Below are 15,894 nucleotides of genomic sequence, written 5' to 3'. Positions count from 1 at the left end.
GATAGCACCCTTAAAATGCTTTTAAGATTGACCAGAGTTTTGGAAGTACTGGGATGAACTAAGAGTAGCTGCCCTACCCAAAGGGGTTAGCTACTCTTCCACTCTAGCCAAATTGGCCATGGTAAGCAGAGTTGTCAGGATATTTATTCATCCAGTTATTCAAGACAAGCTGGAATTCCAAAATATTATCTAAAATAATATCCTGACTTTTAAATTGAATTGTTAGCAGCTAATTTAGATTCTTTCTTCCCTCTCACTCTCTCCCCTTCTCTGTCTCCCCTCCTTCCCTCCCTCCCTCTCCCTCTCTCTCTTTCTCTCTCTCTCTCTCACACACACACACACACACAAACACACACACAGAGTCAAACAGAATCCTTAAATTGAGCTACATACTAGTTTGCAAACTTTTACATTAAGAACTGTTCTATAAAACCCTGTGGAACTGGAGTTTGTTTTATAGGTAATTCTTTGACTGAGTTTTAAGATTAAAAAAGTGTTTTTGTTAGTCTCGGTCTTATATTACTCCTTGAATATAAATAATACTTCATATGTTCTTTTTAAAATTCGTTTTAAAAAGATTTTATTTTTAGAGAGAGGAGGAGGGAAGGAGAAAGAGGGGGAGAGAAACATCAATGTGTGGTTGCCCCTCGCACGCGCCCCATCAGGGGCCTGGCCTGCAACCCAGGCGTTAGCCCTGACTGGGAACTGAACTGGCAACCCTTTGGTTGGCAGGCCTGCGCTCAATCCACTGAGCCACACCAGCAAGGGCTATTTCATATTTTCTTAAATTAAAATTTCATAGAGATTTTACTTTAATAGTTTAGAGTGTAAGATTTTATCACATCTGCTGTTTTTCTTTTGTTTCATTTTTTTCCTTTTTTTTCCTTTTGGGAAGCTGAATTTTTTTCTTCACCTTGATTAGATTGGGTAAAGCATATAAATTTTTTTTGGTGATTTTTACACCTCCCTCTGATCCCCAAAGAACCACTTATATGTCACTGGTTTTTACTGTTGACTTTTATGCTTTTAATTTTTACTGATTCCTTCCACCTGCTTTTATTGATGCTAAATGGGCCAGTTCATTTAATATAATAAAGAAATATGTCTGTCTGTGCATTTGCCTTTTAGTGCTGCTCTAACTAACTTACATTTTTGTGTTGTTTTTTATTATTGTATATTTTTGTTAAATGTTATATAACTATTGTTTTTCTCCTTGATTTGAGTATTTTAGAATAATTTTTTATTTCCAAGTGCAATTTTTTCCCAGTTACATTTTAAATTTAAGAACTCGTTTTTATATATTATGGTCAGAGAGTATGGACTATACAATTTTTATTCTTTTTGTTTGGATTTGCCTGACCTGCACTGCCCGTTTTACTGTAAGGACAGTTTAGAGTGGTAGTTTAAATGGCTGGGCACGGGCGCCAGGCTGCATGGGTTCAGATCCCGGCAGACTCCCTTCATTGTGTGCCCGGGGGAGGCTAACCTCTTTGTGCCTCATCTTCTTCCTTTGTCAGGTGGGGGTAATATTGGAACCTACTTTATTCATTTTTTATAAGGATTGAATGAATAAGAATAATGTGCTTAGTACAATGTCTGGAGTACTTAACGTCATTAATAACATTAGCAACTCTTATTATTTTAACTTTGATTTGCCACTTTGAGTATTTCTCTTGGACACCAAATATTTTTAGTCCTGAAGTCATCCTGAGAGTCATCTTTTAATAGCAGAATTTAACTATGAAATTATGTTTTCTATCTTGAAAAAGCTTTCTTATGTAATGTTTCAGTGAATATCACTTTTCCCCCCTCTACTCAGATATTTTTAGGATTTAAAAAAATTTATCCATGAAATTCTCAATTTTTACTAGGTACGTAGATATAAGTAACTTATTAAACTTTCCATCTACCAATTCAAACAGTTCTTCAGCTCTTACTGATTAATTACTGTTTTTATTTCATTTGTTTTAGAATTCAATTATTTCATGATTGAGTCTCTGGTCTCTTTTTTGCATACGTTATGTTTCTTTTATTTGTGGTATTCATTATGTTTTAGGAGTTCTTTTCCTGAAGGTTTTTGTTATTTTTTTAACCCCCTCAGATTCACTTTTTTTTGGGGGGGGGGTATGGAGCCTGTTCTTTTCTGGTTTTTACATGCTTGTTTTTAACTATCCTTTAGTTCTGTGTTCTTTATATTGCTGTCTGTAAGTTTAAGTATATTCCCCTTTTTTTTATTCATCCTTAAACAGTAACAGCTATATTCACACTTGGAATTTGTTCCAAACAATCAGTATGACTCTCCTGAAGTCCCTTCCTTTTCTAACCAAATACTTCATTTCCTTGCCATGGATATTAGTTAATACTGGCTGGCCAACATCCATTTTACCAGATTTCCTTTTGGGAAATAGTTTTTCGCAGAAATCAGATCCTCCTTCCTGCCTCAGGTCAGACAGGCCAGCTATGCCCTGAGCTCAGTTTGTCAGTTTGGTATTTTCCTAGGGGTTTGAATCTTTAGAGAGTGAAACGAGAGTGGAGTGATGGAAAGAAGGGAAACAGACATGGAGGGAAGGCTGCAGGTCATCCCTCACAGCACCGGTGCGTTTGCAAGACTCTTCCTGTCCTGTGGCATGGTCCTTTAGTTCTCATAGCACATGGCCTCTTGTTTTCTTCCAGCCCTTTGTTAAGGGGACTTATTGCCTGTCCTCAGTACTCTGTGTCCTGGACATCCTCTCAATACATTTCCCCTCCAGCATCAGCTAGTGTAGCTTGCAAACAAGAAACCTACCTGATAGATTATTCCTCAGATCCTGTTTTAGATAGCTGGGTTCTGGAAGATGAGCAGCAGGGACCCAACAGCCAGGAAAGATGCCCAGGTTATGAATAGGACTGGCTGAGGGGGAGAGAAGAGCTGGGACTGTGGGAAGGTTGGGAAATCACTGAAGTGTCTGCTGCTTGCCAGGTGAAGCACCTGTGGCTGGCTTTCTGCATCTAGCTTCCTTTTGTGTGGCCTGTAAGCCAGAAAGGAACCTGTATGAAGGTGTTGCCTCACTGACGATAGGAAAGAGTTCAGCCACCTCAGAAGGAAACTGGGCTTGCTGTTTGCTGCTTGCTGCTTGCTGCTTTTAGTAAGGTAAGGCCATGCCTGGCTCTGCCCCGGTGTAGCTGCATTAGGGAGCTGCTCTCTGCCACAGTCAGGGCCTGGGGGTGGAGAAGCTCCAGCCCTACTGGGCTTGTGCAACACCATGAGAATGCAGGGTAGGGACTATGACTAGTATCTGTCCCAAGGTTCAGCTTGTTTCAGCCCTTGGCTCTTCAGATTAGGGGTTGTTGCTGGAATCTCTCAGATCTTCTCTCTTTACCTTTGGGTTGGCCAAAAAGTCCATTTAGGTTTTTTCTGTAAAATAAAAGACATTTTTAATTTTCACCAGTAACTATTGATTTGGATATTTTGAGTATATTGGCTATGTCCCATGTGGTATAATGTTGATTGTTCTCAATTAGTGTCTTGATTTGATTGCTATCAACTTAACTGGTCTATCCCAACATGGAGCATCATCCAGCAAGAAATCTCCAGCATGAAACTTTACAAACCACTTTTGACACATTCGATCAGTCACAGCTCCTTTCTTCCATCTTCAGTAATAAAATAGCTACACAAAAATTCACCAGTTTTGATAAGTGTCTTTTAAGTGCACAGCCTAAATGACAACTGTCACAATACAATCTAACAAAATTGTTTTTTGAATGAAGTTAAAGACAACTAAGTACTACCAGAGCCAACTTATGGAAAAAAACAAAGGAACTTTTTTGGCCAGCCCAATACTTGGGGCTCCGTGATGATTTTCCATGTATAAGCGTTGTAGGTCAGCACTTGTCAGTTCTTTTAGTTTAACCTTTATAGTATCTATCACAAATGCTGCTGATATTACAGCATGAGGACGGCCCCCTCCTACCTGGACACAAGTTTATCTCTCTTTTATTTTATTTTGTTGGCCATTTTACTTATGTTGGACCATATGAAATTGCTGGTGTTTGACTGTTTTGATGTACAAAATTGGCCCATTTTATGTGATTTAACCCAGTGTAAAGGGTAGAGAACAGTAAAATGTTGGAGATGAGAATGCATATTAGAATTTAGTGCTTAATCCATTGTTTTATTCACACTCCTTTTATTTTGGCAGTGGAAATTATTCTAAAATACAGGTCTGATCCTTAATGATATCATTTTGCTTGAAGAAAAAATTGTTTTATAGCCCCATTAGGGACACTGAGTTTTATTTTTGGTTAAGCTTTGCAAAAGTTGCCTCCCTTCTAGCTATAACCATTTACTTTTATTCATTTATTACATTTATCTGTAGAATTAGGGTAATAGCATTTTTTTCCTACTTAGACATTCTAAGTGTTTCTTGCCTAAATGTATGTTTTTGGGGAAAACAATAGCTACATAGGTTTCCTCCCATTATTTAAAATTCTGAGCTTGTACTAAGTTGTATTGCTGATAAAATTTTTTTGACTGTTAGTGTAATGCTTATGCAGTGGCTTCTTTTTCCCTTTGAAGATGAGTCTATGGATTAAATGTCTGTACCTAAATTTGCGAGCTAGCTGTTGCAGAGCAGAGCCTGTTAATTCCTGCCGAGTTTCATGTGAGCTTTTATTATCCCTGAAGAATACCAATTGATTGTGGGAACTTAACAGAAACATAACTCAAATGATCCCATAATCTATTCGAGCAATGACTTGTTTGATTCTTTCCCCTGTGGCAGAAGTAGTCAGCTCTGTAAGCTTTTAAAAATGAAAATCTAGTTAACTAAAGGGAGATCTATGCAAACATCTAGCTTTTTTACTGTTTTGTGATTCAAACTAATTTAATCAGTTGTAGTCAGGGTGCTTGATTGTAACATATATCCACTGGATTTAAAAGAACCTGCCTCTCATTAAATAATCAGCACATTTTCTGTCTGTGCTTGTTTTATTTTGAAAATGACTGGTATGTTAACATTCTTTTTACTTCTTAGGCTTCCTATTTGAATACTTTTGGCTAAATGCAGTTAAATACTGCATGATGTTTAAAATATATCAAAATGTGTGCCCTTATTCAGTCAAGCAGTGAAACATTAGCCTTAGCATTTCCTTTGACTAGCACCCAGTGGATTACATATTCATTTTTCCTCTCTGGGCTCTGAGGCATTGAAATAGATTTTACATTGCATCTGCTCCTGCTGTTGAGACCAGTGTTCAGTGGAGAAACCTACTGAGTTGTTAGAACCTAGAACAGTTTGTGTGTTTGCCAAAGTCTTTACGGGCCTCTTTCTGTGGACCTTTTGGTGTGGGAACAGGCTGCAAGTATGTACTGGAAGGATATTATATCTTTACCACATTGCTGGATTTCATTGCTTTGCCAAGAATGCAACTTCTTTCTCTAATCTTTGTACCATCCTGTTACATCTTTTTCCAAAGTTTATAGTTAAGTGAATCTTTTACTGTATTCTCTTAGCTATCTCTGTTTCCTTGGAAGGAATTGAAATCAAAGAAATGTTTGAGGTTACTTTCGTAAATAATACAAGTCACGTACAAATTTCCTGATGTGCATTTTGACTTTTACTAGGAAAGGGTACCTCTGAAATTCTTATACAGACTTAATTTATTATGCATTTTATACAGGTCAGATTTTATGGTATTTGACCAAAGACTGCTACAAGATTTGCAGAGCATTGAGAAGTCAGAGTGTATCTTGCGATGTTCAGGGAAAATTGCAGATTTGGATTAAGTTTATAGCCTAAAGATGCATAGCATTTCACACAGGAATCAAAGTGATACACCGCTGAATAACTTCGTTCTTAGAGTTGAAGCAGTGGTGTACGTGTATTTTAGAAAGTATGTGTTTCATCCCATTCTCTACAATCCCAGTTCATCTCGAATGAGGCAGCTCTGTTCTCATTCACTTCAACTGCTGGCTTCTGTTTGCATCACCGAACCCGGGAAAAGTCATGAGGGCCGTCCCATCTGCCTCTTCCATCGGATACTTCCTTAGTCCTCTGGGAGAATTTCTTTGCAGCATTGACAGAGACCACTCCATTCTCCTCGAAATTCTTTCCTTTTGTGTCTCCTGTGACCTGGAGCTCTTTGCCTCCTGGCTCTCTCTTCCTGCACTGCTTAGCATTCCTTTCTCATTACCTCTGATTTCCTCCTCTTGCTCGGTTCCTAAAAGTCCCCGTTCTGGCCTGTGTGGTAGCTTTCTTTGGTCCTTCTCTTCAGTGTGTGTGCTTGTCCACACTGGTTTTAATTAGCAGGTGTTCAGGCCGCTTCCAGATCTACAGCTCCAACCTTGACTTCTTTCTTCTTCTCTAGTTAATGGTAATAGTAATGGCTAAATTAATAAATAAATACATAAATAAGCATTTATTGAATGCTTATTGTATATAGGCATGTTCTAAGCACTTGTATGTATTTATTCAGTTAGTCCTATAGCATTCCCATGAGTTAAGGTTTTTTATTATTATCATCTGCTGTTGAAGAAACTGAACAGAAGCGTTAAGGAACGTGCCTAAGGTCCCCCACTAAGGAAGTGTGGCCTGAGGACCAGAGTCGAGCATTCGTACCCCAGAACCAGTGCTCGTAATCACTGTGTGCTCTGCCACTCGGGCCACGTCCGGTCAGTTCCTAAGACTTATCAGTTCTGCCCCTTTACTATCTCTGCACATAGACCCCCAGCTCCATCCCCTTACTCTTGTTTCCTTTTCCTGGTTTCAAGATGTCCTTCGTTTCACCAACAGTTAGGTTTCTAATAGTATGTGAGTCTGCCTATGCTGTTTTGTGGCTTCAAAATGCTTCAGTGACACTTACTATCAAAAGGTGCAGGATTTTTGGAAAAAAGAGAGACTGAAGAAATATTTAGTATATAGTGAAATATTTAAGATATATTCTCTGCTTATTTTAAAATGTTATAGAAACTATTAATTATGTCCCAGTCTCCTTGGCCTGGCACATACTGGCTTTTCTTCTCTGGTTCCTCCTTACTTGTCCACCCTTACCTCTGATTACTTCCTGCCTTGCACCCTGTTCTTACCATGCCGAGCCACATGGGTGTCCTTAGGCACATGCTTTTTCTTACTTCTTAGAAATTGTCCCATGAGTTCAGCTTAGATTTCTTTTCTTTCTGTACACTGGATAATCTCAGTCCTACTCATTTTTCAAGACTCAACTGAAATATTACCTCATCTCTGAAGCTTTCCCTAATACTCCATTCATTCAACAAATATTTACTGTGCTGCAGGGATATAGGAAATGAGTGACTGACCAGGTCTCAACCCTCAGGGCATAGCACGGAAGACAGGTAACTAAGCACAGTCTCACAGTAAAGTGTTTTTCTTCTACGGAAGCAAGAAGGGGGTCTTAGAAGGTTTCCTAAAGCTGATGGTATTAAAGTTGAAACCTGAAAGGTGATTCGAACATAGCCAGTTAAGCAGAGGGTAACAGGGGATGGGGAAGGTATTGCAGATTATGAGACAGTTGTAATTATGGGCCAGCAATTAGCAAGAGCATGGCATGTTCCATCATCTGAAATAAATGTACATTAGAATGCAACATGTGGGGAAGGGTGTGCATAAAAGGGCCTGGTAATGTGTGGGCATCAGGGAGATGCAAATTAAGATACTGCAAAATACTGTTCCGAATCCTTTAGAATGGCTAAAATTAAAATGACGGGCAACACCAAGGGTGGACAGGAATGTGCAGCATTCTTAGGTATTGCTAATGGAAATGTAGAATGAGACAAACACTTTCTGAAAAGCCACCAGAGTTTTCTAAAGTTAAACATCATGTGACCTAGAAGCTCACTCCTAGAGAAATAAAAACATGCTCACAAAACACTTGTATAGACATTTTCATAGCAGACTTTTTCATCATAACTTCAAAGTAGAAACAGTTCAAATGGGTAAAAAAAATTACAGTGTATGCATATAGTGGAATACTAACCACTCCGCATAAAAATAATTACTGATGTACACAGTAATATGGATGAATCTAACAAGCATGTTAAGTAAAAGAACCCTGATATAGTAATGTAAATATTGTATGATTCCATTTTATGAAATCTTCAGAGGAGCCAAATTGATCTATTATGATAGAGATCACAGTGTCAGAATGTCTTTTCTTTTTGAGGGGGAGAGGCAGGGATTGATTGGAAAGGAACTTGATGGAGCTCTCTGAGTCAATCAGTGGGAATATTCTCTATCTTGTTTAGGGTAATGATTACAGGGGTGTAAACAGTTGTCAAAATTCATCAGACTGAACATGTATATATTACATGTTATATCTCAATTAAAATACTTTAGAAAATACAATACAGTTATAAACTAGTGGTATATGTCTGTTAACATGGAAAGAAGTTTATGGTATAGTATTAGGTAAAATAATTTGGTTAAAAACTGTGCCTACCATGACTCCTTATGCATTTATAGCAAGATATTAAGAGTAGGCTGACTTGTTTTGTATTTTAACCTCATGTATTTTCTAATTTATTTTGAATGAGCATTTTATTAAATTTTTGGAAAAAAATAGAGACTGAAGAAATATTTAGTATATAGTGAAATATTTAAGGTATATTCTCTGCTTATTTTAAAATGCTATAGAAACTATTAATTGAACCATGTAATATGAAGAATATTTATAAATAAAACTTCATGACCATTTTGTGAGCATAGAGTGTATATTTATCTTTAGGGTATACAGTTCTTTCATTTTACACTTTTATATATTTCTGACTTTTTGTATGAGCATGGGTAAAAGTGTATATGTATTATAAAATTTGATAGTTATTGACAGCAATATGTGAAAATACCTACTTCCATACATCTTTGCTATCACAGTTTGTTGTACAACTTTTTTATCTTTCCAATCTGATAGGTAAAAAGTGTCATCTCATTGAAATTGCATTTCCTTAGAAGTGAAATTAAATTTCATTTATAGGAACCAATTATTTCTGAAATAATTACTTCATATTTGTCATTCATTTTTTCTTTTGGCTTATCAGTACCTTTTTCTGAGAGTTTTGTACTAATAGGAACACAGACTTAAATGATGAGAAAACAGATGTGATTCCTGCCCTCATGGAGCTTACATACAGTCAGCTGAGGAGAAAAGACAGTAAATATACAAATGTGTAGTTAAGTGTTGTGATAAATGCTATTGAAGAAAAGTGTTGGATTTTATGAAAGATAATTTTGGTGGGATTTGGGTAGGATGGTAGAAGCCACCAGGGAAGGCTTCTAATAGATCCACGAGAGCCACTAAGGCGCATAATGGGAGGGAAAACATTCCAGGCAGAAGGAGCATGGACCGCAAACTGAAAGAAGGCCGGTAGCGGAGGGTGTTGCGCGGGGGGGGGGGGGGAGGGGGGGGGCGGGGGGCAGGGGGGCGGGGGGGGGTGCTGGGATGACATGAGGAAGAGAAAAGGTGAGAGATGACTAATTTGCCGTCTGTCTCTCCTACTAAATCTTTAAAGACAGGCATCGACAATATTCAGTGAGTTTCCCCAGTTATTTTATGTGAGAGGTTTTAAAACAAATCTGATTTTTACCCTCATGTCAGATACTCCCCATGGAAGGCACATGAATCAGGTTGTCTGATAAGCAAATGTCTTTAAGTTATTAATTGACTCATTGCAAGCCTCCATCTTTTTTAATTTTCCATTTAACAAATCTTTTTTATTTAAGAATGAATTTCTATACATCATCTTGTATTATTCCATCTTTCCCCAGATATGTGATTACAAATTCAACTCATTTTCTCATGTGAAATTAATTTGTGACTCTTTGAAGCTCACTAAGTGATGCATTGTTTCCTATTAAGTTATCTGTAACAATTTTCCCATTAAGGAAAAAAGCTCTTGGGTCTATCTTTCTGTGTGTGACCAAATTCCAAGTATGTGATGAATCCACATAGGGGAAAAAGTGACACTCAGAGAAAATGATTTACAGCTTCTTGTGCTTGGCAGTAAATTCTTAAGTGTGAATTTGCATCTAAGGCACTGTGAGCTGTGACAGATATGCTCAGCTTAATTTTGATCCGTTATTTTCTTAAGCTTTTAATACCAAATTCCCCAGCAATGAAATAGCAAAAACCTGGAAGTATATTCTGTCTTCGCCAGTAGTTTACAAGTCAATCATTTCAAAAAGTGAAACTGGAGTGTTGTTAATTTTGAAAGGTAGTGCCTGCTTCTTATTTTCTGGATGTGCGTCACGTCTATGACTGCTCTTTCCCCTCACTTTCCCTGTGTCTTTTCATGTTTGCTTCTAGATCTTTTCTTGTTTATTAGGATATGTTAGGAAACATGCAAAAAACAATTTGCCAAAAACCAGAGAATCTCTTGGTATAAACCAAACAATAGACTATATTGGGTGGGCACATCTTGTTTAAAAAATTCTATATCACCTTATTACAGAGAAATAGCACAACTGATGCTTGTTGAACACTAAGTAAATGGAGATACTTGGAAGTACCTGTGTTTGTCGTAAGTTTTTTCTATAGATATAGGTATTTACCATTATTTACTTGATGTGTTTTAAAAATTATTAAAGTCTTAACTGTATAGTTGAAATATCTTTACTTTCATCGTATTGCTAACAATGATTTTAAATATGGTATCTTTTTGTAGGCTGACATAGCTTTTCTGTTATTCTAAATATTTTTTCAGTTTTTGAGGCTTTGTTTCTGTAAGACTGTCCGTCCTACTTTTTTGTACCCTTCAGTAAGTGGTTTGTGATAAATGCTATTGAGTGATACAATGTGGGGGCACAGGGGGAGCGTTGATTTAAGTCGGGTGCTCAGGGAGACTTCTCTGAGTAGGTTTTATTTGATCTGAGATATGAGGGCACTTGGAACCAACTAGAATGAGAATGTTGGAGAGAAAAAGATCAGTAGGTAAGTAAATTCTCAAAAGTATTTTAATGAGTGGGAGGTTTTTTGGGCTTCTCCCAAAACAAGAGACAGGATAGTCCTTTGAGTAATTATGTGCAGAAAAGCTCACTGCATGATTGCCGTAGCATCTCAGGCAGCATAGGGAGGAGGAAGGGCTAGATTATTGACAAACGAAGCTTGGGAAATTTATTGCTGCATATAGTATATGAGATTCTCTTTGCTTGTTTGGCTGTTTCTTGGAGCATATTCATGCTATGGGACTGCAATTATGTAGCAAAATAACACTGATAAAGGTGAAAAGTTCTACCATTGGAGTGACTTTTCATTTAATTTCTAATTTTCTATTTAAGAGTAGGAAAGAATTTGTTTCTGAAATTTTCTAAAAGATCTGTTTATTGGGATGCTGAGATAAGGAAGTCAAGTTTCTTTATTTGCTGGCTAGAGATTAAACCCCAAGTCTGTTCTGACACCACAGACTTCCGAATACTGGCCATAAAGTGTAAGAGGTGGGGGTCTGGCCCGTGGCCTCCACAATGTGGCTAAATCAGGCACTCACCAGAAAGACAGGAAAAATAACTAACTAGAGGCTAAATCCCATTGGCAGTAAGAGCAGGACAACATAGTCTGGGATTTAGTTGTATTATTAAAGAAAGGCAATATTTAGAAATTTCTAGCTTCTTTATGGTAAGGTCTTGGCCTGAGCCTATGAGAATTTGAGGTTTGACTGGACATTCGGTTTTCTTTAGACACTAAAATGAGCCATCATATTCTTTATGTGAACTTATGTTAGTTGGTGATTCCCATGATAATACAGATTTAATTAACATTTTAAAATTTTATACAATGAATTATTCTTTCATTTTTAGAAATTGTGTCCATTATTCACTCTGTCACTGGTTACATGATTATGCATATGTTTGAATAAATCAGATGTGCTAGTGCTTTAGCTTCTGTCATAGGCTTTGTAGGAAAATACTTATCTATCTTTTATGCCTCTGACCTGCTTCAACTAAATTTGACTTGGTACTTGGCTGTTATCGGCAGGTACCCAGTGATGTGTATCCTTATTAAAGCTGCTTTTCTTTCTGAAATTTTACACCATTTTCCAAACCATATTGTTGCAAACTGACAAGTCTGTGTCACTTAAGAATATGCTTAATCCTTGACTTTAATGCTTTCTCAGGTACTTTGTCAAATTTTTAATAATTTGATTTTTTTTCTTCCTTCTCAGAGGAAGTTACCTTCTTATACAATTCAATTTTTCTAGGGCTGGAAATCTAGTTACCTTGTATGGTATTATGGCAAAGGAGTACCAATGGACAGATAATGTTAATGTTAGAGCTCTTCACTCAGTAATGAAAAATAAACTATATAGCTTGCATTTTAACTGAATCTGGAGCAAAGTGCGTTTTAATGTTTTCTGTATTCCCAAAGGCATATGATATTTACTCACTTTACCTTTATATGTTGTTACTTCTGTGTAGTTTGCATGATTAACTTGCCAGTGTCAGAAGGACTAAAATAAATATTGATTTTTCAGTATAGGGGTATTGAAACAAGCACCATGCTTAAAATGACAGTCCTCCAATAAATACTCATTAAGCATGTACTCAGAGTAAAGCACTTTGCTAGGTGCTTTGCAAGATTTACAAATAAATCAGATGTGGCTCCTGCCATCAGGGATCTTTGAGGTTATGTGGGCGATTATACCGTTATGAAAAGGAACTTCCAAAGTGACCTGATGGCTTTGCCTAGGGTGGACAGCTCAGATACTTTACTAACATCACCAGGGTACTGAAGTTGAAATACATTCACTAGTTTTGAAAAAATGTTTAGCAATTAGTATAATAAATACCAGTTATATTTCAAGGTTGTCTAATGTTTATGCTGATTTTAGTTTTTAATTTGATTATTTCTTACATATTAATGTAAACTCTTATGTTATTTTCTTCCTAGTTTACTAGAAAATGGTCAGTTTGAAATTGTGACAGGTGGCTGGGTCATGCCTGATGAAGCTGCTGCACATTATTTTGCCTTAATTGACCAACTAATTGAAGGACATCAGTGGCTGGAAAAAAATTTAGGTATGTATTGATGTCTTTCCTTTTCATTAGGACTACTTTGGGCAATACGTTTTGGGGAATGTGAGATGGGGTTCTATTTTATTCTTTTAAATAACGAAGTTTTTCAATACTAATTATTTTTTAATAGCTTACCCTTTTTTAAATTGATGTTTCTTTGATCATAAACTGATTTACATAGATGTAATATAATCTTTTGTTAGGGTTATGTACCTTACTTAATTTATTATTTTATCTTTTTTACCTATTATTTTTATTAATTAGAATAATTTTTTTTCTAAAAATATCCCACCAGGATTTTAATTATATGTTACTTAAAACACTTGGTCATAAGAGACAAAAATCTGATTTACTAACTTAAGGAAATAAGAAAAGAAAGGTATTAATTTTGTCATTGAGAACTCCAGATAACTTCAGGTAAGGTTGGATCCAGGGGACTAACTCAGTGTAGGTTGTCTGGGCACTGAGCACTGTCTCTTTTTCTCTACTCATTTTTGCATGGCTTTGATCTCTTCTGGCTCTCACCACATGGTAAGATGGCCATCGACAATTAGGACTCACCTTCCCAGTCTAACAACCAAGAGGAGTTTTCCTTAATACCTTACCTGCTTGGTCCAGTTGTCCAATTTGAGTCAGGAGCTTATTTCTTAGCCAGTTAACTGTGGCTGGAGGTATAGGAGGTGAAAGCACTGAGGCCTAGTCAGTTTGGTGGAAGTGGGCAGGCGGAAGAGGGGTTTGTGGAGGGCAGGGTCAGCCTCACCTGAACCATGTGAATGGATGGGTCTTCCACGGGGAAGAAAGGATCCTGTTGTCACAAAAAGTGGGGAAGAGGGTGCTTCACTGATAAAGTCACATGTTCACTCCAACTCATAGGACATGGGACTAGCTGATATCTTTGTGATCTCTAATACTTGTATTCTGCAACATTGTATGCAATTCCTTTTAAATATTTCATGTTAGTACAATTTTGTAGTTTTTTATATGGTAAGTAAACATGTTTTTATTGAACTTATTTCTAGATATTTTATTAGTTACACTTTTTTCTATGTAGAAGTAAAATCCCCATTAATTTTTTCTTTACTTTTTATTTTGGAGTAATTTCAAACTTAAAGAAAAGTAAGAACTCCCATGAACCTCTTAAGCATGTTCACTGGTTATTAACACTTCTTCATCTTTGCTTTATTTATTTTTTTTACATATTGTTGTTGTGATTGTTGTTATTATTAGAGTAAGTCACAGATACCATGCCTGTGCAGAAAAGAGATAATATAATAAATAGGTCTGAAACTGCTGTCCATAGGAAAGTGTTGTCTCCAAGGCTGGTCCTTGTAGGCGTGGGGAGCTTGAATTTCCTAAATGCTAAGAGCGGCTTGCTTGCTGTGTTTAAATTGTTTGTAAAAACAATGTAATTTATTTCAAATACTTGTTTTTCTTCTGGGATCCTAGAATCTCAATATGTACTAGGCAGAGGGGTGCCTACATGACCAGCCCCAATGAGAACCTTGGAAACCGAGCCTCACAAGAGCTTCCTTGGTTGACAGTATTTTATGTGTTGTCACAATTTGGTGCTGGAGGAATTAAACACTTCCTGTGTGACTCCACTGGGAGAGGATGCTTAGAAGCTTGTGCCCAGTTTCCTGTGGACTGTGCCCTTGCCTTTTCCTTTTGCTGATTTTGCATTATATTCTTTCACGGTAATAAATCATAACTGGGAGTATGGCTATATGCCAAGTCCTGTAAATTTTCTTAACTAATCACTAAATGGGGAAGTAGACTTAGAGATGCTCTATACAAAGCTACTTTTCTAAGCCAAGAGTATTGTAAGGTAAGACTATTCATTTTTTAAATCTTAGTTTTTCTTTATGTTTAGCTTTTATTTACATAATTTACATGCAGTACAACATATAAATCTTAACTGTACAGTTTCAGTTTTGACATGTATATTACCAATTTAACCCATATCTTCACCACTCTAGAAGGTTCCTTATTTTCCTCAACTCTCCCCCTGCAGCCAATTGCTTTCTGATTTCTATCACTGGAGATTATTTTTTGCCTATTTAAGAGTTCCATATATATGGACTCTTTTGGATCTGGCTGCTGGTGCTCAGCATACATTTTTTTCTTATAAATGTATTGTTTGACAATAAAATCCACTCACTTAAAGTGTATGAAAGGGGACCCCCCAAAAACCAGAATTATCTTCTGGAGGGCAGGCCTCTTGTGGTACTGGCTTCCCCCACTAAGTGAGTGTTCTAGGAACCCATCTGTATCAGTGTACCAGCTGGCATTGTTGTGAGAGGCTGTGTTCTGCTTCGGTGAGTTTTTTGGGAAAACTTTTTCAAAACATTTGTCCATTTCTTGATGGGTGATTTACGAGCACACCTGCTCACACCACACTGAATGTTCAGCAATTTTTGACCAAAAACGTCATGACCTCCTGCCCCACCCTCCCTATTCAGCCGATCTTGCCCCAGTGCCTTTTTTTGGTTTCCCCAGATGGAAAAAAATGTCCTCAAAGGGAAACGTTTTGCCAAAATGAATGAGGTAAAACAAAAAACGGCAGAAGCACTAAAAGGCATCAAAATTGATGAGTTCAAAAACTGTTTCAAGCAGTGGAAAAACGTCTAGATAGGTGTATTGCATCAAATTGAGAGTACTTTGAAGGTGACTGAAGTCTAAACATGTAAGAATGAATACACAGTTTTTTATAAATGAATTCCAGGGTTTTTTGCCCCCCTCCCGCCCCGCAAAAGTTCAGTCATTTTGAGTATAGTCACAGAGTTGTGCAACCATCACCACCATCTATTTTTAGGACTTTTTCAACATCCCAAAAAGAAACCTCTTAATCATTAATAGTCACATCCCTTTGTGACAACTCCCTTCCAAGCCTCAGTCC

The 15,894-nt window shown here is 37.1% G+C and overlaps 1 protein-coding gene across 2 annotated transcripts in view; it reads left to right on the top strand.

Moving 5' to 3' along the window:
- Positions 1-15,894, top strand: part of MAN2A1 (mannosidase alpha class 2A member 1) — a 162,314-nt gene that overhangs the window by 49,962 nt on the left and 96,458 nt on the right. For both annotated transcript variants that reach the window (XM_054589984.1, XM_054589985.1), the window contains exon 5: positions 12,874-13,001. In XM_054589984.1, coding sequence (XP_054445959.1) covers positions 12,874-13,001 — 128 coding nt within the window. The remainder of the gene's footprint in view (positions 1-12,873; positions 13,002-15,894) is intronic.

The sequence above is a fragment of the Pteronotus mesoamericanus genome, unplaced genomic scaffold (genome assembly GCF_021234165.1).
Source record: "Pteronotus mesoamericanus isolate MK-2021 breed Mesoamerican mustached bat unplaced genomic scaffold, CSHL_Meso_final scaffold_167, whole genome shotgun sequence".
NCBI classification, from domain to species: Eukaryota; Metazoa; Chordata; class Mammalia; order Chiroptera; family Mormoopidae; genus Pteronotus; species Pteronotus mesoamericanus.
Note: the sequence above shows the minus strand (reverse complement) of the source record. Positions and strands in the feature narration are given on the sequence as shown.